This window comes from Anas acuta, chromosome 2 (genome assembly GCF_963932015.1).
Source record: "Anas acuta chromosome 2, bAnaAcu1.1, whole genome shotgun sequence".
NCBI lineage: Eukaryota > Metazoa > Chordata > Aves > Anseriformes > Anatidae > Anas > Anas acuta.
In genome coordinates, this window is record NC_088980.1 from 128600651 (window position 1) to 128623832 (window position 23182).

The 23182-nt window shown below is 47.6% G+C and overlaps 1 protein-coding gene across 8 annotated transcripts in view; it reads right to left on the reverse strand.

Moving 5' to 3' along the window:
• Window positions 1-23182, reverse strand: part of TPD52 (tumor protein D52) — a 35418-nt gene that overhangs the window by 6541 nt on the left and 5695 nt on the right. For 3 of the 8 annotated variants that reach the window (XM_068672159.1, XM_068672156.1, XM_068672154.1), the window contains exons 2-5: window positions 5304-5419; window positions 3520-3668; window positions 2650-2751; window positions 1648-1674 (exon numbers count right to left, since the gene is read on the reverse strand). In XM_068672159.1, coding sequence (XP_068528260.1) covers window positions 1648-1674; window positions 2650-2751; window positions 3520-3668; window positions 5304-5419 — 394 coding nt within the window. Of the gene's footprint in view, window positions 1-1647; window positions 1675-2649; window positions 2752-3519; window positions 3669-5303; window positions 5420-10262; window positions 10481-20645; window positions 20785-22550; window positions 22916-23182 lie in introns of those variants that run through there. The other 5 variants (XM_068672161.1, XM_068672158.1, XM_068672157.1 and 2 more) reach the window with 5 other exon arrangements.

Below are 23182 nucleotides of genomic sequence, written 5' to 3' on the forward strand. Positions count from 1 at the left end.
CTCCAGTCCCATCGCATCAATGAACACCTGCATACGTTTGTGGCATGGAAATAATCCAATCATGTCACTACAGCTAAAAAATCCCTAAGTTAAGACAGCACAAGAGGAAGCCATAATGAAGAAACCACTTTGAAGAAAAATGCACACCAATATTCAGTAATTGTTCAAGTATCAGACCCATAAATTCGCAGTTCTAGGAAAAGACTTTGACATCTAAATGCTTCCTGAAATTCAGACTTGTGCCATCTTAAAAGTAGACAGCGCGTTAGGGGTTATATAACCACAGGACCTGAATTCACTGGTTGAATCCCAGTTGAAATCCCAGTTGACATGATCCTTATGAAAGCACAAAATGAAGTGTTTCTAATCTCCTAAGTGCAATTAAGATCTAGAACAGCACTAATTCCACCCCCCCCTTTTTTTTTTTTAAATCCATCTGCTCCTGAGTTTATATCCATACCTCGGATTTCCATTGCCACAATTTCCCCAGAGCAGCACACCACCAGTGTGACTCCCCAGGCCCTGTCACTCTCACTCCCAGTGGCCTCATTTCTGTTCATGGCCAGGTCACTGTTGAATACCCTCTACCTTGAGCAATTAGGACACTCTTGTTGGGTTGGATATTGAGGTATTAAGTTCTTGAGGCCAGAAAGAGAGCTAGGAGTTGAGCTTATCCCTGTCAAACAGAGCACTCCAATAGCAGGATGAGAACACCACAGCCTGATGGAAGGAAGGTGAACCCCATTAGTTAAGCAAGCAGCTGAGCCCTGCATCCCAAAGGCATTTTCAGTCTCCCTCTGTCTTGCTGATGGCTAAAGATGAGATATATTGCAGACGTTCTTACCCTTGAGCAAACTGGGCTCACTGCCTGCCTCCTCTGCAGGCACAGCAGAAGGGGCTTGAGCTCCTAGCTCGTGTTCTAGCAGCCAGATCCCTACATCTCTAGAGATCCTATTACCATCTAAATGGGTACATAATAAGAGAGCACAAAGATGATGAAGCCAGACAGCGGTGCACACGAGAGGATGAGGCAATAGACAGAAGCTGCTACACAGGAAAGTTATCTACTGAAAACTTCACACTGAATATTTGCTTAGAGTAAGCAGATAAAAGGCACTGCAGCAAAGGTAATTAAAATACTCCACATCCAGAGATGCGGAAGTAATCAGGTCAAAGATAAGGACTGTTTCACAAAACCATGAACAGTGAATGCACAAGCTACCTCACACTGCACCTGTAGTGATTTGATTAGTCACAATGCTGAACAACCACTGTAATAGACACCAGAAAGGGAAAAAATTTACTCTCTCAAGGCACAAACACTGTACAGACAAAGGAGGAGTTCCGCATGCCATTGACCTCAAAACCATATTCTGCTTCTTTAAAAAAGAAATCCAGAGTCACTTTAACAGATTCCTTTCTTATACAAAAGGGAGACTATTACATATTATCAAGATTTCATGTCCTGGGACAGTTAGCAGATGAACTTGACGAAATGTCTTCTGACATTAGAAGAACTGCAGCTTTACGTCAACTAACAGCAGAGAAAAAAAATTACCTTTTACAGACACAACTCATTTAAAGCTTTTAATGGAGACAGTCTGACTACATGCTTAGTTTCAGAAACAGTTCTTGTGCCCACCTTACCTAAAGGAATGTGAAAATGCCTGTAGTCTGCACAATGCCAGAGTAAGCATTAAAGAGAGAAAGGAAGTTCTGATAAATCTGAAGCAAAATAAGTAACTGAAGCTGCACCTCAAAGTTTTTTTTCCACTCGACTTCAACAAGCAAGAAAGAGGTTAATGGCAGCACTTCAAAAATCAATGGTTGATTTTATTACATTGCTCTCCGATGCAGCAATATTCTGTTCGAATGTGTTTTACTTGTCCAATAATTGAAAAATAAGTTTGATCCACTATTCATAACAAGTTACAAGTGGAGATAAGTTTGATATGTTCCAGCAGTAAAAATGATATAATCAAGGAATTCTAAGCATATGATTAGATTGCATCCAGGAAGAGCTTAGTTTGCATGCAGTTAACAGTACGTGTAATGACAGAAGTTACCATTAAACTTACCTAATTTGTATGAAAGGGCTGTGTCATTTCACACAGTCAAAATATGCTGTTACGTACCAATGTTTAGGAATTAAAATAGTCTGCTAAAAGGTAATAAAATCAAGCCACTGCTGTGAGGTAGAACAGCTTACAAACAAGTAAGGCACCATAAAAGGAATTCACAAACACAAAATACAAAAAGTCTGTCCTTCAAAACTGTCCTTCAAGTGTGGCATTCCACAAGCTGAGAAAGTCAGGGAACAGAAGTGATGGTGCTACTCGCATTAGGCACACAGAGGCAGGCAGGGATGCTTCTATCTGCAATCCTACCAGAAAAATCGGAGTGGCAGCAAAGGTAATAGCATATGTTGTGTCTCTTGCATATATAAAACACACCCCACAAAACTCTTCCACATCAGGGAGGACATACAGGCACATTTTGCAGCAAGTCACTCAGCACTCCTAAGGCATGCCAAGGGTTCTTGATAGATTAACTTTTAGAAGTGCCAAGTACGTTAACAGCATAAATTTGTTTCAGTGATCTGCTCAAATAGAAAAACGCAACTTTTTGTTAAAAACTAAAGAAACCTACTTGACATCTTCTAACTTCTTGGTTATGACTGAACCAACAGTTGAAAAAGCAGCCGAAGCCTTCTGACCAGCCTGAGACAGGGTTTCTGATGTTCTCTTGTATCTGTGTTCAAATAAAATTAAGTCTGCAGTTATTTTAACAGAACACATGAGAAACTTTTAGTGCATATATGTTAAGTTTTATCAAACCCAGAAGTATACTTCAACTTTTGGGAAGAATGGACAAGCTACTTAAGAGACTATTTTGAATCATTGCTGTCTCTTCTGGCTACAGCATCTCTGCCACCTCAGATTTCAGATCAGATTCACCAACATATCTCTACTGCTCCAGCTCCAGAACATATGCTATCTGCTACTGTAGGGCTTCAAAAAGAGAAAACAGCACAAATACATGTTATTTTTTAACGTTTTTTGGTAACAAGTGTCTGAAGTCTTATCCATAATGGTTTTGTAAATAAACTTCATACCACAAGATTCTGTATTAAGAGGTACATCCTCACACATTCTAGAAAGTCATTGACTGCAGAAAATGAAGTTCACTCTACGTCTCAAAGTAGAAGTTTTTGTTTACAAAGTTTTCCACGGTAGAAAAGGATACTCTGACTTGGTACACCTTGATATCTTGGTAATGGTATCTCAGTTCTGTTAGTCCAATGTATTAGAATCTCCCATGTTATGGTTAATTCTTATTTTGCATGAGATGGTATGACTAGTAGTGGCCTCAATTAAATAAGTCTATGAATTATTCACACAAATCTTAGTGCAACCTAACTTTGTGTTATCAACACATCTTATTTCACAGAAATAGATGATTTAGACATTAGAACTTCATAGTTTTCATCTCAGACTACCATCATTAAGAGGTACATACGCTGCAGTTGATGTAACATCTTGCCAACTTTTGGTAATGTTCTGCTTTAGTTCCTGTAAGGAGTTAATTCCCAGCTTTCTCTTGATTTCTGCTAAGTGCTTCTCTTTGGCAGCTAGCACTTGTGAGAGTGTCTGGATTTCTTCTTCCACCTATTGCAGCAGAGATGAGAGAATCAAGTTAACAAGTGATCTACACGGCCATTTAACTACATATATAGGAAAAAATACCTACTAGACACCAGTAATGGAAGGGATAGCAGCTTTTTTTTCTTTTAGCATTGCCTCATGGTTGTTTCTGATTACTGAAGGGGAAATCCAACATAGTCTACAACAATAACCAGTTAGTCAGAAAGAAGCCTACTTTCAGCTAGCTCTGTTAGTATAATAGGCGTAAGCAACTGGGTAGCTCTGAAAGACTGTATAGTTAGAAATTACTACCTTTAGACTCCACTGGCCTAAATTGAGCTTGAATATTAGTCAAACCTGGGGCAACCACCAAGCCTGCATGCTCTTTCCACATCAGAAGAGATGCTAGCTTACAGACAACATGAGGAAGCTCAGAGCATGTCTGTTCCACACATGAGTTTTGTCTCCTTTCTTGGCCGTAAAAATTCTTCTGTGGCTGAATTCAGCTACAGGAGTGTCCTTCCCAGAGCATACTGGAAAGGAGTTGGAGGGGTGGGAATAGTGGCAGACTGAGTGGTTTAAAAAAAATATAACCTGTTCCACAACTAGAAGAAACTACAATGTCTGTGTACTTTCTTATTTACACATATAGTCAATTAAGTCCCTCAGAAACATGGACCAGGTCATGGTCAGAGGCTTACAGCCTACAGAATAGCACTGTAGAACTGTTTGACAGAGGCACTAAGGCAACATGTACAAAGGTAGGCATCCAAGCCTACTTTCTTCATCAAGACCGGGCCACCCTACTTTAGGATATCAGGCTGCCTACTCATTTAATCCCCTTTGAGGGAACACCAATATCCTTAATGCACCTTGGGTTTGGATACCTGTATAAAGATCAGCCTGACAGCTGAGCAGGACCAGATTCCCCTGCCACCTTCAATTGAATGTTTCTGCGTGGAACAATACTCAGGACTACTAAAAACAAAGCCTGACTGAAAAGTTGTATGTTTATTTCACAGCTAACCTTGGTATGCCAAACTTTTAAGCTTATGCTAGTTTCTTTTATTCCCTTTAGGGTCCTAAAGTCACAGGGAGCTACAAAGGAAAGAAGTCTACTTTAATGACTTATGAAATGCATACACCAGGCTTGAATATTTTACTGTCCCTCAACAAGTGCTACTTTAATTGCTCTTAAAACTTCTGCTACTGTTAAGTATAGACAAGAATAGACAAGAATAGTTACACAGTTAGCAATTAGCAAAGCAGTGTACACATGGAGTTTACTACAAAGCATCCTTCATGAGAACAGCTTTAATCACACCATAGCAATAGAGATAACACTTGGTACTGGCTTCTAACCATGTTCTCTGACAGCTTTTTTTTCCCACCCTTAGGTGAGAAAGGGGTGGACAAAAGAGTTAGACATCTATAAATTCTGTTTTAAGCTCCGTTTACTACGAACTTTTAGCTTAATTCCCTGTAGTTATAACTGGAGTTTCTTCCTGACATGTACCCTTTCTCCTCACACCCCGCAACACAGAAGAGTGCAGTACCCAGCTTCACTCAGAATTAATACACATTGCATTAGTTGTATGTTCAGAGACATGGATTTTAATTCTCAAAACCAAGAACTTAAGAACTATTTAAGAGATTTACCTTAGCAAGCTCTCTCCTTAGCTCATCCTGTTCTTCTTCTGAGAGTGTTTCTGCCATACCCACTGTAGCAGCAGCATCCTCTCCAACCTCAGGTATAGAGTCAGTTCTCAGCAGCCCTAGAAGTGAACAAACCATTAAGAGTCAAATCATTGTGCATTTGCCAGACAACTACATGCTGATATACAGCCCTTTCATGCCAGTGTATAAATAAGACCAATGACAGGATACCAGAGTCACACTCCAAGTACAGGAGACCAGAAGACATTTTACTGTCTCATTCTATCAAGTTGCAATAAAACTCAATATAATTTCAACTTCTGCTGTAGGAGGAGACTGGAAACTTGTTGAGAACAACCTGGCCCACTACTCTGATGAAAACCAAGGCTCAGAGCACATCTCAACCACAGAGCAGTTCATACACAACCTCTGCCCAGGACTTCATGATTACTGCTCTGAATTGCCCCTGCAGCACCAACTCTTGGAGACATCAGAGGTGCTTGCTCCCCCCCTTCCTGCTCTCTAGATCAGAGAAAAATGCCTGTTCTCAGCAAACTGGGAACTGCCATGGCCACAAGCAAGTTCAGCACCACAAGTGGGGAACTCCTCCCCATATGCAGTGCTTGACCTTTCTGCCCCTCATAACTGGAACTGCCATGGCTAGGAAGTCACAGAGAGCCTGGAACTAGAAGTAAAATCCAGCCACAGAAGAACAGCTTAAGGCAGATGAGAACCCCAGAGAAAGTTTAAGACCAAAAGGCCTCCACTTCAGACAAGGTGGTAGAGTGCTGAGAAGGGACTGAGGAGGATGTCAGTCAGCTCTTCCACTCCTCCCCTTACAAATCCAGAAACCAGAACTGTGCTGAACCCCTCTGTATGAATCTCAAACACCCCTATGACCCCTCCCAGCCTTTGTCTTCACACCTTCATGAAGAGGAGGGAGAACAACATTCTTTGTATCACTATGATGTGCTCAGTTTTAAGAACTCCATTTTGAACTCCAGCAGGCTCGGTGCTGCGACCACCTCCCTGGGGAGCCTGTCCCAGTGCCCGACCACCCTCTGTGTGCAGACCCTTTCCCTAACCCCCAGCCTGACCCTCCCCTGTCCCAGCTCCATGCCGTTCCCTCGGGTCCTGTCGCTGTCCCCAGAGAGCAGAGCTCAGCGCCTGCCCCTCCGCTCCCCTCGTGAGGGAGCTGAAGGCCTCCATGAGGCCTCCCCTCAGCCTGCTCTGCTCAGGGCTGAGCAAACCAAGTAACGCAACAAACAGCAAAAGATTTCCCATTTTGTATCTTTGTAGCTGATATGTAAACACAGTTCACCAAAACGAAGGAATCCTGTACTAATTTGCAAAGAGACCAATTTGCAGAGAGATCGGATGCTGGAACGGTTACAGGATCCCTGAACCAACACTCACCAAGAGGTAAAATAGCTGTATATATAGTAAAATAGAGTAAAATGAAGAGCCTAACAAATTAAACCACGGAGATATTTTTTTTTAAATGACAGTGGAGGGTGACAAACCCAATAACTCAGGAAAAGCAGAGTTATGCGTGGACCTTTTCCAGCTATTAGCCAGCTATTCTGTTAACAACAGCCTGGCACTGAGGCGTTTCAGGGGTACCAGGAGAACAATTGCCTCCTCTATCCTTTCACAGGGCTGGAAGCATGCATCTGTTCAGACAAGTTGAGGGCACATTAGCGTTCCCTTGCTAGCACCACAGTGATTAACCAGATCAATCCCACCCTGGTTTCAGCAGCTGTTGATGGCATTACGTGATAGCATTTGGTTTGAGAATCCAACAACTCATTAACGAGCAATGTTACATCACTGTAATTTCCTTGTGAGGCTTGGTATCAAACAGCTACATCACAACACACTGAAAAAGCCTGGGAAAAAAAAAAAGATTCTGTAAGGCTGTAATTCTATAAAATATGCTCCCAGCAGCTGTCAAGTGTATAAGAAGAGATGATGACTTCTTGATAAAGTTATTAAACTAAAACAAAAGCTCAGTTTCCACAAATTCTCTCCCTAACAGTATGTTTTCCACCTCTATTTGTGCCCAGAACAGTAGAAGCACACTGCTGTATGGCCAGAATGTGTGTAAGTAGCGAGTCAGTTGTGAAGCACAGCAATCAGGAACCATACTGAATCCTGCATTTATGAAACCAGCACCACATCTTCCCCAGAGAATTATGTCTGTCTTAAACATAAGAGAGCCTACAGGTTTCCCGATTATTTTCTGGCAGAAATCTAAAGGGGGGGACACAGAGGGTTCAAGTCTAATGCCCAAACAAAACACAGCACTACAGCCCAAAACACTGAAGGATTACAGCTCATGTCCCACAACCAGACCACTTATTTATACATCAACACATTTCCTTTTTGTAACACCAAGCCATTAGGAATGCCATGACTTTGTCTAATTGCTACTTATGCTATTACATATGCCCAACAGAAGGAAGAAAATCAAACTGCACTTTTCCCTGATGCACTGTCATCCTCTGCAAACTGTCCTCTTCCTGACAGCAGGTTTCGAGTTAGGTTAGCAATCCCTTTAAGGGCTACAGACCTCACCACTTCAAACCCAAATTTGAGATGCTTTTCAAGCACCAAAGAGCACGCTGCCTACAGAGCATTAGCACATCCTGCTGAGAGGCTGCTCAATCTGGTTAGGAAGGGTCATCTGGATTATCTCACCAAAAATAGATCAAGTGAACTCAGGGGCAGAAAAACAGGCTGGATTGCCTCCCACATCATCAGCTTGCATTTGGGGAATATCCTTTACCTTTGGAAAAGTGGTGTTTCAAGGCGGTTTCTGCTGCTTCTTGCAGCACAACGCTGAACTTGAGGTTCAACACTAAGCAGCATGGGAAAGATCTCACCTCGCCTCCCCATTTACAGATGGTTTGGGAAGATAGGAAGCCACTGCTAATCAAATGCCTCCACACCTCACCTAGCTCATCTCGTCACACCTTCCCTTCTTGCTTTCTGTCCCCCTCCCACATGATACTCCTCCTTCAGTCCCATCTGAAGCATGCAGACACCTGCCACCCGCGCTCTCACCCCATTACTGTTCACCTCTGCCCTGGCATTATTCCCGCTCTCACGTCACTACTTGCAAGACATGGTGCACCTGCAAGGCAGAGCTTGGCCTCCGTTCTTATTTCACAGTGCCTTACTTCTCTTTAGAGTTGCAAAGCACTTAAAACTCAGTCATTGGATACTCTGCTGTAACCAAGTTTAGTGTGAGCATTTCAAATCTCTTCAGCAGAGGGGAAATTCTGCAGAGAGAATCCAGTAGCTGGAAGTAGTTAGCCTGTATTGGGAAAACTTACCTAGTTTTAAGGTCAGTTTTTAGGTGTCTGCTTTTCTAAGACCGAGAAATTATCCCAACAGTTGATTAGATCTAGTTAAATGAACCAAATAAAGACATTAAGAACTCAGTTTGTCAGGTCTCTGCAGATCACAAGCAGTCAAAGAAATAAGACTTAAGCCCACGTTCCTCTTACAGGGCAGATGAAGCATTTGGTTCTCACTCAGGTTTTGGTCTGTGCTTTGCTGTTTTCAACCCACGTTTGTTACCCATCTTGACCTGAAGTTCCTACCACTTCCTGGCCTGAAGGCAGAGATTAGCAACACACACTAGCAGTTTCAGGAAGCACTGGTCACTTCAGATGAGCAACCTTTTGGGTGGGGAAGGGTTTGCCTTTACAAAACCTTACCTTTAGACAGACCTTCTGTGCCAAAACACTCATTGCAAGTGTCTGATATGTAGTTGGCAAAGCTAAAGAAAAAGCTAAAGGTACTTGTTAGAGCTCAGAAGAACAAGCTGCCGAATGATCTTAAATTTATAGTATGATGTGGCTAAAAGAGGGGATTTATTTCACAATATATAAGAAAGATTGAAGATGAAGTGCTTCCCCTTTCAGTGAAAACGCCAGTCCCGTTTTTTCAGCCTCAGAAAGGGAATCCTTTGGCCTCTCCCAAACACCATAAAACCATTCAAAGTGAATGAAGAAGGTAACAGCAGAAGGTTGACACTTGCTGTGATGCATTGCCACTAGGTACTGAGGGCTGCTGCTCCCCTTTTCAGAGGAGGACAACATGCAGAGCTAGAGCTGACCGCTGCTCCTCAGCGCCCTGCAGCTCATCTGGGTCATGCAGAGGTTTGGTTTCGTTCACACCCCCAGGGGTTGCAAGACTTTAAAGAACAAGCCCACAAAAAAAAAAAAAAAAAAAAAAGCCATCACATCTAACTTAGCTTTGCTTTGTCACGCTGGAAGGAGGGCTAAACCTTCTGTTTTTCATTACTCCAGAGAATCGAGCACTGAAAAATCCCGTCCAGCAGCAAGGAACAGAGGTCACCAGCTGGGAGCTGCTCAGGGTAGGCACTAGGCACCAGCACAGGGCACCTGCTGCTGCAGCACAGCACCTAACAGCTGCTTCCTCCAGAGCACGCTAAGTGAGGAGAGCTGAGGTTTTACAGGACATTTTTGTCAAGCAGCTAAGTGGTTTTTTTTTTGTTTGTTTGTTTGTTTTGTTTTTGTTTTTTACATATATATACACTCAGGCAGCAGCAGGTAGTGTAATTTCAGAGCTCCAGTCTAAGCATACAATTCCTACACTTCCCCCCCCTAAAAAAAAAAAGTAATCTAATCAAACTAGCCTGGCTACATCAATCTTGCAGATGTTGCCCTTTTGTTCCTTATTTTTTTGCTTTGTTCCCCCACAAACTGCCTTCCTACAGAGTTGATGAGTATGATAAAGGTGGTAGATGCACACGAGATATTACCTCCATGAGATCCCAGAGCCCACAGACCACACAGATAACAGCAGTACTTCACTTACGCTGGCCTTTCAGCCCAGCCACAGATCCCTCACACAAGCAGATCCTTTCTACAGATACTAGTCACTAAGCTTCCCACACCACGCTGTGACAAAGAGAGAGCAGGACGTTACCAGGCTTCGTCAGTGTCGGCGACCCAGGCGGAGAAAGGTTTATGCCGGGTGAGAGGTACAGGTAGTTTCTGTCCACTCCCGAGTTGAAATCGAAGGGCGACTTGTAATCCTCGGCCAGATCCATGTCAGAAAGCTCAGAGCACGTAGCCACCCTCTGCTGCTGCCGAAGGAGGCATCCTGGCTTTCGGCAGCCACAGGGCTTCCTTCAGCCCTCGTTTCCTCACCTGGCACTCACCGTACAAAAACTCCTCCTAAAAGTCAGCCGACACCTCTCCCGTGTTTGATAGAGCCGTCCACTGAGGAATTTCTTAACCACGCCGTAGCTTCTGCTGTTTACATGGCACAAAGTTGAGTTCCTGTAAATTTATAACTGGGGCTGGACTTAAACAGACCGTGCCTTTGCCAAACAGAAGCCCAGGAGCCGTGCACTGAATGGAGAAACCTTCGCCCTTACTGCAAGAACGGCACCAAGAATTTTCAATCATTTAAATAAAAAAGGGTCAGCTGACAGCAGCCACACCAGGATATCCTTAATCTTCTAGGACACAAAAGGATTAGTAGCCGTAATCTACCCTATATACCATCTGGGGAGGACTTTTTCCTCTGATTAATGGAAAATTCTGCCTGTGTAACTCTTGTCTCTCCAGCTGTGAGTGCCAGAAGCCCGGCTCTGCGAGCTCAGGAGGTGACAGAGCAGCCCTCGTCTCAAGGGCTGTGCTGGAGACACCACCCAGCTCCACGGAGGTGAAGATGTGCACTGCGGTATTTGACGGCTTCGTATCTACATATGAAGCTGTGTTTGGGGCTTTTTTCCCTCCATTTTCTTTAAAAAAACACTGTTGAGGTGCACTGCCCGTGCCCTTGGTGCGTCAGGCAGCCTTACGGCAGGAACTGGTAACGCTGGAAGGCACGGCCCTCATCCTGGTGTTTTGCCACGTGTACTATGAAGAAATCAGCAATGATTTCCTGAACGGAGCCCTCCCAACCCCACGCCCTCACCTGGGCTCCGAGCCGCAGCCTGCACACAGAATTAACCAAAAGGCAGCTCTCCTTTTCCTCCGCCACGGGAGCAGAGACACGAGGCCACTCTGCTCAGACCCACAGCAGCAGAGGAGCCCTGTAGCACAGCCACCTCCATGAGCTCCCCAGGGCTACCAGAAGAAAGCACACCACTTAAATTTTTAGCTTCTCACTTCCACCGCAGGAGCAGGCCTTTGGGCTAATTAAAGAGCAGCTCCTTTGGGCTGCAGACCTACTTTGGTTTCTGGCGCAGGCTGCCTGCAGGCTCCTAACAATGAGCGCACGCAAGCCCGAAACACAGCTCTGCTACTGCCTGAAACCACTCAGAAGATGACAATACCACGTCCCTCTGCACTTCTGACACATGACTGCAGCAGCGGCCAGAAATACTGTAAAATTCACCCCAAAAAGTTCAAAGCTTTGGTGGCAGTGCCCTGCAGCCTCTCCTCGTGCAGCTCAGAGGCAGCCTGTGCCCTGTGCAGCAGCTCGGAGCCGCTGTCTAGCTGGGTTAGCCACCAGGACAAGCTGTTAGACGAGGCGTACTGGAAAGCTGAATGTTTTCCACCACCACTTCCCTGAAACAAAAGCACGAAGGGGGGTTTACCACTGGCAAGTTGACAGCCCCAGAGAATCACTCACTGGGAGCGAATCGATGCGAGCTACTTGCAACTGTCCTGATGTGCTGTTAGAGCTAAAAACATCCCTTGTGATCCATTCATGCCATCAGGAGTACCATTTCCCGGGCTAGGGCATGAATGAGACTCAACATTAATGTTCCTGTGGCTCACAGGAAACGCCCCGTGCTGCTTTTTCAATAGATGGCATGCGGCAAAACTCGATCTGGGACTCTTCCTGTATGTCTGCTATGCAAAAGGCACTCTCACATCCCGTCTGGCACCTGGCTTGCTGGTCTGAGGTTACCGCCCCGGCCACCCACTGCTGCACAGACACCAGCGTGTGCCACACGTCCTCACTGCAGCCTGAGAGATGATGTCCCCCCGAGCGAGGCTCCTCCTCGGTCACCTCAGCCAGGTCACCTCCAGCCCTCCACAGCCCCAACACTGCAGGGCCTCCACTCTCCAGAGGAATTTGGAGCCCACACAGCTGGCTCAAGCTGAGTTGAGGCTGCAAAGCCATGCCCTGTTAGACGTGCCTTGCCCTCCTCAATAGATAGGAAAGCCTAAAAGCACTTACTTGCTCCACAGACAGGTAGCAGTGGGGTTCTGCTCACGACCCCTGAGATTTAAACTGAAGATTTCGCTGTGGATGCTTCTGCTGCTCCAGAACTTGTACTGCTTTGTTATCCTGACTGGCTAAGGACAAACAGGTTGGCCCTTCAGGCACCTGCACCATGTTAGAAGACTGACACGAAGGTAAATTACTTCTGTCAAGGATGCTTGAACCAATTACTGACAAGTTCAAGCGAGTATCACAGAGTGCTCAGCAAGGCATTACCACCACATCTCCCACCACTAATCACCCCATAATCAGTTCTGTTAGGGTCTGAGTGTTTGAAGCTTTCCCAGGTAGCTATTTAGCATTACCAGGTAGCACAGATTGTGCTCGGGAATTATATGGGAAGAAGCACAGCTAGCACAGCCAGAAAGGTTGAGCAAACACCACTAAGCAGACATTTGCCTGCTTGCTGCCAGGTGCTGCTCTTTCTTCAGGTACCCTCTGCTCCCCAGCTCTCTGCCACCCCAGCCTGCTGCTGGCCAGCACCAATTTACATCAAGCAGTGCTGTTCACAAGAACTAAAAAGCCACTAAAGCAGCTTAAGCCAGCATAGGCTCCGTAGCATCAGGTTGATCTTCAAAGCCTCACCACCTTATGGACACATAAAGCCTTTCAGCACCTGATCTGAGGCCTTAAGACTGCTCTAAGAGGAAAAGATGCCATGAGGCAATAAGACAGAAAACCAGACACTCAGCAAGCCTTAAATCGGTGCATTTATGCTCTAATTTTCATGCTGTGCTCTCTCCCCCTTCCTTTAAAAACCAGAAGCTCTTTCATCCCCCAAGATTTGTTAATAGGGCAAGTGGAGCTGTGGAGATACGGCAACAGATGAACAGTAACAATTCGGGCTCCTGCAGCCCTGTTAGGGACAGCCAGCAGACCTGCAGGTGGAGGTTTAGGTGCCTGCTGTCTCCTGGCAGCACCCAACTCACCGCCACCATCCTCACTAACACCTCAGCCTCCCCCCAGGACCTCCTCTGGACCAAACCTGCACACGACAGCACTGCCCAGGAGGGCTCTCTGTACAGAGACAGCTCCCCCAACATTTTCTCAGCACTGAACTGTCCTCATTCACCCACATTAAAGAACAGATCTGTTAGAATGACCAGGTGAGATGTACTGTCCTATAACGTGGATGCTTTTGGGTTCATGACTACCAGGTTACTGGTGCTGCTCCTTTTTTAAGGCCAGAGTCTCAGCCTGCAGCATTTCAGCCCGCTGAGGCAGATCTCAGCAAGGGCAGCAGTTCTCATCCCTCCTCCTGCTGGTCCAATTACACACAGGCTAATTTCCTGAGATATTGCAACGCATTAAACCCATTAGATCCATGCTGCAGCATATTCTGCAGCCAGACAAGATGATACCATAAGATTCACAGCCTGTGTATCTCAGATAAAAGTCACACAGCTTCTCCACTACCTTCTGAAGCCATCTCCTCTAGCATTTAAGGTTTTTGTTAGGGAGAACTCCCTGCCTCATTGCAAAGTGCTGTGTCTCAGAGGCCAGAACAATCCCATTTGTCCATTCCAGCAGTAATGGGTGAAAAATGTTTCCAGCCCACACCGAGAGCCCAGGCCAAAGGACGCTGAGTGAGCCATCAGGTAGGCACTGCACGACCTTTGGAGAAGCCAGGCCAAAACGAGAACACAGAGGAACGCTTCCAAACAAGATTAACCGAATCAAAACCCTGCCAGGTAGGTTTTAGAGGAATTTGTATTTTTTTTATTTGATTTCAGCTGCTTATCCCAGCTCTGCTGCCATTCTCTAGAGACTCTGATCCCACGTTCAGAGACAAATGGGGAAAATGTCAGAAAAATATTGCTGAGCTGCAGCTAGATGGCACTTGGAAGAGATTAGAGAGAAAGAAGGCTGTGGTGTGGAACAGCGTTGTTTTAAAGTTTGAGCATGTAAGTTTGCAATCTAATTAAAAGCTTTACTAGAGGGCGTTTGATTGGAACGACTCGCAGCTTCCCCCAGAAGGCAGCTCTGATCTGTGCTCTGCAGCCTCCTGCCTCTTCCAGCTGCACATCGGTGCTTCTGGCTCTGGAAAGCGGCTCTGGGAACACACAGAGCTAACCTCACAGCATCAGGTCCCGCCACAAAACGCTGCTGGGAGTGACAGAAACAAAGCAGGCTGAGTTACTGATTCATGAATCATGTGTTATGAGATTTAGAAAGGAAATTTAAAAGGCAAAGCACCGAAAAAAGCACTATTTGTAGGTTTAGCAAGGCTGTTCAGCAATGCCAGCAAACACTGAGTGCTTGAGGTACGGACTAACTCCCACAAAACCAGTTACTGGGTTTGCACCTGATTTGGCACAGCAAAGGGTGTAGATGTGCTATGAGGGACAGAAGCACAGCAGGCAGCAGTACCAGCAGCACCTCTGCAACCAAGCAGCACACAAACAGGGCTCAGAAGCACTCCGCCAAATAGTTCGTATTTACTCCAAAAGGACTGCCTACATTTTGTTCACAAAATGAACAAGCAGGCAGCTCGTTGGGCACGAGCTGACTTCAGACCTTTAACTCATAAGTAGCTCCTGGCAAACGTGTTGGAAAGCCACTCACTTCTCCCTGAGCCCCATTCTCCAGAAGACAAGTGAGCATCCACCTCTTCGGCAGGAAGAATGTACTCTTGTAACACAGAAAAGCTGGAAGACAAGCTACCTGTCAGTGCCACAGAATTCAACTGAAGGTACTTCTAACAGGACATTTCTGCCAGACCATGACTTCACACTTGGCTAAAGAGCCTCCTGTGAGGACATCAAAGAAACAAGACGCCACACGTGCATGTTCCAGGGTAACCCAGAACCTCCAGAACCTCCAGAAGTGAACAAGAAGCCAGGCTTCTCTTATCCTTTCTTCCCAGAGCCCAAGCTTCAGCCCCCAGCATGCCTCTAATATATAAGTATTAAGATGTGGAAGTGAATTTTAAAGCTTACAGCCAAATCTAGCCCTTTTTGTACTCTCAAACCAAAGATATGCTCACATTCCTTGGACATCAGTTATTTTCAAGTGGTTCCTCTTGAGAAGCACGAACTTTTCTGATTTCTCAAGTCAAGGCTCCTTTCAGTCACACCATGCTCTTGAAGACCACAAAGCTGTACAAATGTACATTTTTTGACAGAACTTTCCCACAGAAGTTACCGGTTGCATGGTTAAGCTGCTCTCCTGCTGCACCATCTCCTTACTCAGTTATCCACTACAAAGACAAAGGTTTTGCCAAGCCAGCCAATGCGATAGCCAATACCAAGCTGATACACTTCCCTATTTCCTCTTCCCAGGCCTTAACTAACCAAACTTAAGATTTAATGTTGTCAAACAAGTGAAATCTGGTTGTTACTATTGCACGACACTTCCAGTTTGATGTCTACAAGCTCATTATTCACCTACCTCTCTCACCCAGTGCAGAGTTTTGGTGAGCCCACACAAACTTGAGGAAATAGGAGCTCACCCAGGCGTGCCAGCACCACGTGCCAGAACCACCTCTGTGCTTTTGCACAGCAGCTCCCTGGTCCTGGGCACCTCTCCCTTGAGAGCACAGAGTAAGCTGTGGGTTCAAATGTTTTTGCACTGCTCTTCATCTCATTGAAGAGACGAGACAGAGCCCTGCAGCTGTGTGTACAACAAGCCAGGAGCGATTTGCTAACAGACAGCCAGTGCAGGGGGTTGTGTTAAATATAATGCAGCTCGTGCACCTACCTTTAGAGTAATACCACCACCATTATATTAATAAGTACGCTGAGACTTGATCTGATTGATACGTCCTTGAATGACTTTTAATGCTGCCTGAGCTGAGTAAATCCTGTTAAGAGACGTTTGCTCTTACTCCAAGTCAGAGCAGGACAGTAAATTAAATGCAATGGTTGGCCCGCAGATATCGCTGTCACATGAATCACCGGCCAGCCATAAAGCACGAAGCACTCCAGCAGCAGGAGAAGGTGAAGAAGAGGGTTGAGAAACCTTGTCCAGAGATGATTTCCTGCCAAGGGGGAAAAGCTTTCAAGGATTTCTAGATCCTGGAGGAACTCGAGCATCCCCCACCTCCATCAGATCTGGCTTTGGGCAGGACACCACTTTCTGTCTCGGGGTGACACTGCAGGCAATTTATCTTTGCTTTTTCACAACCTAAATGGGAAACTCCTTCAGATAAGAAGAGCATTGATCTCAAGCCAAGATTTCCAAGCTGTATTCGTGTATTTATGCATGACATAATTCTGTCCCAGTCTACTCCATTTAAAGGCAAGTTCTCCTAAACACCAACATACTTGGATAAGCTCATCTCCAGTATCCTTACTTGTATTTCTAAAGAGAAGTAGGTAGAGCAAGTTAAACCCTTTATTTTACTGAAATATGGGAGCCTCACAGTATTTGAGCAGGATCTCAGCGTCAAGGAGCAGTGAACAGCTTTACTCTCAGGGTTTGCAGGGAGGTCTGCATTTAGCATCATCACTTCCTATTGCACAAGCTCACCCATCACATGCCCCATTTCACAACTGTAAACATAAAACACATCAATTCTAATCCCCCCCAAAATACCGTCATGCTCCAGTCCATGTAATGAGTTGTCATTTAATGGATTAGTCTGGTAAACCTTTCAGCCTCTGTGTTTAAGGAGTGGTCTAGCTAATAATACCCTGCACATCAGTGTCACACCAGGTTTGGCAGCTCTGCCACGGGCACAGAAGGTGCTCCAGATCTAACTGTTAATAATGCAACTCCTTAAATTTCCTCCTGATATCTAATCTAAGCCTCCCCTCTTTTAGTTTAAAGCTGTTCCCCCCGTCCTATCACTGCACCCCCGACACAGAGTCCCCCCTCAGCTTTCCTGTAGGCCCCCTTTAGGAACAGGCAGGCCGCTGTAAGGTCTCCCCGGAGCCTTCTCTTCTCCAGGCTGAACAACCCCAACTCCCTCAGCCTGTCTGCATAGGAGAGGTGCTCCAGCTCTCTGAGCATCCTCATGGCCCTCCTCTGGACTCACTCTAATACTTCTGTGTCCTTCTTGTGCTCTGAGCCCCAGAGCTGAACACAGGGCTCCAGGTGGGGTCTCAGGAGAGCAGAGCAGAGGGGGACAATCACCTCCCTCGCCCTGCTGGCCACGCTGCTTTTGATGCAGCCCAGGATGCAGTTGGTTTTCTGGGCTCCAGGCACACATTGCTGGCTCACGTCGAGCTTCTCATCCACCAGCACCCCCAGGTCCTTCTCCTCAGGGCTGCTCTCACTCAGTCCATTCTCACCCAGCCTGTATTTGTGCTTGGGACTTTGCAGATGCAGGACCTTGCCCTTGGCCTTGTTGCACTCCATGAGGTTCGCACAGCCCCCCCTCTGGAGCCTGCCCAGGTCCCCCTGGATGCCATCCCTTCCCTGCAGCCCTCCAGGGGCCTGCTCCCAGCTGTCAGCCTGCACCGGCACACTGTGACACGAGTACCTGGGGCACCTGAAGAACCAGCCAGGTCTGTCGGCTGCCATAAGCCAGAGGACAAACCCTTGAAGAACAAGAACAGACAGGTACCTGGCAGGCAGGCACTGAAGTTATCCTGGAAGAAGAGAAGACAGGATCTCACTCCAGGTCACCGTGTTGGGGCTGCCTGTGTCAGAGGGGCAGCACCCCAGGCTGTGACAGAGCTCAGAGCCCCTCAGTGTCAGCCCTGAACTCTCCCCACCTTGCTCAAGGCTCCCAGGGTTGTCCCAGGTGATCCTCAAGAGCATTACTTACAAAGTTTCTCCCTCAAGGTTTTTCCTCACGAAGTGAGATCAGCGTGGGCACCAAACCCAGCCCCGGTCACATCCCTTTGTGCATGGCTCAGCTTGGGAGGCTCTGACAATGCTCCGCTCCCTCTAGCTGCTACGGAAGGGAAAGCAAAACAGGAGAAAACGTGCGCCTGGCTGCCTCCTCCAACCGCTCCCACTGCCCACAGCAAGCTGCAAGCTGCTCCCCGGCCTCTGTGGGATATTCCCGCAGTGGGGTATTGCCACTGCTCCAAGCTGGAGACCCCACAGCTACGGGGACGTCAGAGACTTACAGTGGGAGCAGACTGGATTTCAGAGGTAACAGGGCACAGAAATCGGAACTAACACAGATAAAGGTGTTAAATAGAGTGAATTTGAGTGTAACATGGAGCTTGCAGACCAATGAAAGAAAAGGCAAAGGGGTAAAAGGCATGTTAGCAGACACATGAAGAGGATCCTAAAGATCCCAAAGCGATGAAGAAGCCACCAAAGGGGTCACAACACCGCCAGCTTGCTCTCAACACCCCTGCCACCACCAAGGTGACGTTAATAGCCTTAGAAGCTGGTCGAAGGGTGAGAACAACACCAGAAGGTGCAGCAACTGTGTGTGCAGATAAGAACTTTTGCTGTATTACTATTAACGACACCCTGTCTGTATAAGTAATCTTTCTGCAATAATTAGATCCTAATTAATAATTATTCTTCAGCTAAAGCTTCATGGGAGCGTCAGGAAACATTACTGCAATTGAAGTGTGCCTCCTCTTTGCCCACGGAGGTTTTAGGCACAGCACACGTGGCTGGAAGCAGGGGGACAGCTCAGAACCCGCTGCTGGCTGCAGCTCCGCATCTTTCTTCCCACAGAGGAGCTCGGCTGGGCAGAGGTTCCTGCAGCACCTCAGGGTTTTTGATCAAAGGCCCCAGCCTCCCTGGCTGCTGCTAATCCAAGTCCACACAGGAGGGACTCTGAAGATGCTCACTGCCTTTAAGAGGAACATAAGTGGTCCCTCTGCAGCCGTAAATTGAAGCTGACAGAGGAACATTTTTGGCTGCACAGCAGCATTTCAACGTAGTGCTTAATCTCACTTAATGCTCGCTTTCCCTTTCGGTCATCCTTTGTTTGACATTTTTCTGCTTACTCACTGCAGGACATCAAAAGGACAAGGGTGAACACCTCCCCTCCTCTGGTGCGAGAGCCTCCACACACAGCGCCCACGTTACCAGGACTGCAGCAGAGCTAAAAGTGGAGTTGTCACCAATCTACCTACCAGTGACTGGAAGGGTTGTGGGGTTTTTTTCACCCTCCTTTTGAAAGCTGGTCATCAAGACCTTGGCTTTCAAGACAACTCCCTGTTCCTGCTGCCATGGAAACATCACTTCTTTTGTACAGCTGACATCCTCCCTCACCTGCACGGGTGTCCAGCACTCTCTCACTGATGCTACGTGGTGAATCTCATCCCTTGACTTCACACAAGGCTCCTTTGTACTGCCTGGGGGACTCCTTCCCCATGAAAATCACCTGGGCCCCTTCCTGTTAAAAGAGCAAGGGGTGAGAGGAAGAGGACACAGCCCCAAGACCTGATGGTGAGGAGGAAGGAGCCCAGTTCAGCCCCGCACCACTGCTCTGGCCAAAAGAGGAACCTGGCAGAGGCTTGAGGCAAGGTCATCTGATGACTGCACTCACGGCGAGGGCAGCAAAGAGAGGAGGAAGGAAGGAAGACAACCATGACTAAGGCTTTTTTCCTCTGTCCCCTATGGGCCTTACAGAGCATCCGACAGCCTCAGTCAGCTGTACCACTCCGCCACAAGGCACACAGATCAGGCAGAGCAAGGCACTCACCTCATTCACAGCCCCATGGTCCCAGTTTGTTTTGAACTGGCAGGGCCAGCGTCATCACCACCCCACCTGCTCCTCCTCCTGAAAAGGGGGTGATTACAAGTGACAGCTTCCCGTTACCCTCCAATTCCCAAATCTCTGACCCAGCAAGAACAGCTGACGCTGCTCCAGCCACCCACGCTGTGCCAAAACACAGGCAGCTGCACATGTCAGCTGCTGAAGGGCCCCTCCAACACCGTGCACTGATCCCCAGCAGCTCAGCACCTCATCCAGGCACCCGCTGAGGAGAAAAATAGGACAAACATCATTAAATAACCCATGTAACAACACCCAGGACCCTCAGAACAAGATTTCCCCCTCCCAGAGATTTCAGGCAGGTCTGCTCCTGTTCAAGGGACCCGCTGATGTAACAGGTCTTCTGTTTTTCCCTCCTCCATCCTGAGGACACAGCTAGAGATGCTCAGCTCAGTGAGCTAATTCCTCCTTTGCGGTTCTGACACCAGCTGTCTTATTTACTTACAAAGCCTTTGACTTTTACAACAGCGTGTTAAGAAAAACCTCACCTCCAGTACTGCAAGTACTCAGTGATAGAGAAAGCAAACACAGCAGAAGAAAGAGGTGCTCCTTTGTTCGGTCGGACAATGAGGTAAGCTTTGTCCCACTGCCAGCAACCAGTTCCCTCGGCATATAAGGAACGTTAAAGTCCACTTTATCAGCCCCAGAAATGCAAGTCAAGGCTCTAGGAAAAGAAAGGCTTACATGCTCTCTTAAGAGATCCCATGCAGTATTTTGGGACTCGTCCTGAAAGTCCCCCAAGAACAGGACATTTTGAAAGTCCCCAGTTCACAGAAATGAAAAGCTGCTGAATATACAGCCACCTTTTATCACCAAGTCAGAGTTTCTGTATCACCAGATCATGGTTTGTGCTGTGTGTGGTTACCAGACTGCTCAGAAGCAGTCTCCTCAGTCAGAGCACCACAAGGTGCTGCTTCTGTACTGCGGGGGCTGCTCCATCCTTGTTTTCCAGTAGGGCATGGGACCTGCACTAATGGTATCAGAGGCAAGGCACACAGATACTCTTTTGCAGCAAAACCAGGTACTTTTTTTTTTTTTAATTAAAAAAAAAAGAAATTAGAAACAACTTCAGTTGTTAGCCCATTCAGCTACTCAGCCCATGCAACAACAGGATTTTTGTTCATGGCACCTTGACACATAGCAATAGAAGGCTCGGAGCACTGCGTCCCTTCAGCCTGAACTGGCAGCGCTGCTTTGGTGCCTGCAATCACACAGCAAGAGGCTCCAAGCACTCAAAGCCCCGGCTTTCTGGAGTGATTGGCAAAGGAGTGTGCACTGAGCATCGTTTAAAGGAATGCCAGACATCCCTCTGCTGAAAATAAAGCCTCTCCAACTGAGAAAGAAATCATTCAATGATTCTGCTGCTGCTGGTCACAGGCTAATAGTACCTTCCTGTCCACTCTTCTCCAGCATAAGGCATCAGTGCACAAGCCAAGCAGAGACTGCTTCTTGACACTTGCAGATGGTGGGTGGAGGAGAGAAACACAGGCAGTTTTTAACTCTTCTCTGGTTAACAGAAGCAACCCAGGATGTTCACACCAGCCCCAGGGCCAGGACTTGACAGCCTGGGGCTTAGCAAAATGCATGTCATTGGTGAGTAACGCTGCATCACCAGATGGGATTTCCAGCACAAGCACTCCAGCTTGCCAGAAATAAAGCCTCTGAGGGCTGGCCAGCACAGCACGACCAGCCACTAACTGAACAGGCACAAGCGTGGTGCCTTCCTTAGCTTTTTCTCCTTGTGCCTGCAGGTCTTCACCTTGCCTGAATGAGGAAATAGCATGTTCACCCCCCTAAAACGAAGCAGCAGAAGGTGTTTTACCATGGATGCTTCATGGCAGGTTTGTCACACCAGATACACCGCTTCGTTACACAGCCTGGGGTGCAGCACCCTCCTTACCCAGGGCTGGATTTCAAGCCACGATGAGTTCAGGAACAGGACGAGTCCATAGGAAGCGTCAGCACTGTCTCTAAAGCTCTCGAGGAAAGCTCAATAGTTCGCTTTTCCCACAAGAAGCTGCCCAAGTCTCTGTAAGCGCAACAACTAAACCTGAGACAGCTTCAGGCACCACAGCAGCGGCCCGAACACATCACAACAGGCCCGGACCCATCGAGGCCGGTGCTCGCTTTGCTTTCTTTTTTTAAAAAAAATCAAACCCTTAGGAAGGATTTACGGACCCAGGCACCAGCCGTGCTCCGCGGTCCCCTTCCCCCTGCAGCCCCCGGGGGGTGCCGCCGCCATCGGGACGTGGCAGCCGCCTCCCCCCCCACACACCCCACCCCGAGTTCCTCGTCTGGCCGGCAGCCCCCCCGTATAAATGAGCACCCCCCCTGCCCCGGTGGGGTTTCACCGAGCAAAGGGCAGCTCTCTGCCCTGCCCTGCCCGGCCCTACCTTGCTCCCGGCGGGGCTCCATGGCGGCCCGGCTCCGCCGCTCCCCGCTGCCGGTGCCGCGGAGGCGCCGCCCGCGCTGCCAGGCGGGGCGGGACGCGTCAGGGCCGGCCCCGCGCAGGTGAGGGCGGCCCCCGAGGGGGAAGGAGCCGCCATCAGCGCCCGGCTCCGGGATTTAGAGGCCGAGCAGCGGCCGCACGGAGGTGTCGAGGGCACGGGAGGCGCTCCCAGCACTGGGGGTGCCCGGAGGGACGCGCCCCGGGGCCGCCGCTGGGGGCTGGGGGCGCCATTTTGTGGCCCCGCCGCTGCCCCCGGCTCCCAGCCGCGCGGAGCGATGGCTTCAGCTGAAAAAAGGCTTCAAAAACCTCAGCCACGCCTCAGGGAGGCTCAGATCTGCAGAGTGAACACACACAGGGGCAGTTCTGCACATCCCTTAGTTTTAATCCAGCATTAGGAGCCCACAGGCTGGGGTTACTGGCTTGTCCAACCCAGCCCCAGTTCCTCCAGCCACAACCCTTTTCCCTTCATCCGACTCCTTATAAAGCATTTTTCTCCCCAAGTGTGGTGTCTCGCTGTCTGTACACCTTGTCTGGTATGTGTGTAATGCAACACCAGGACTTCTGTTCCTCGACATA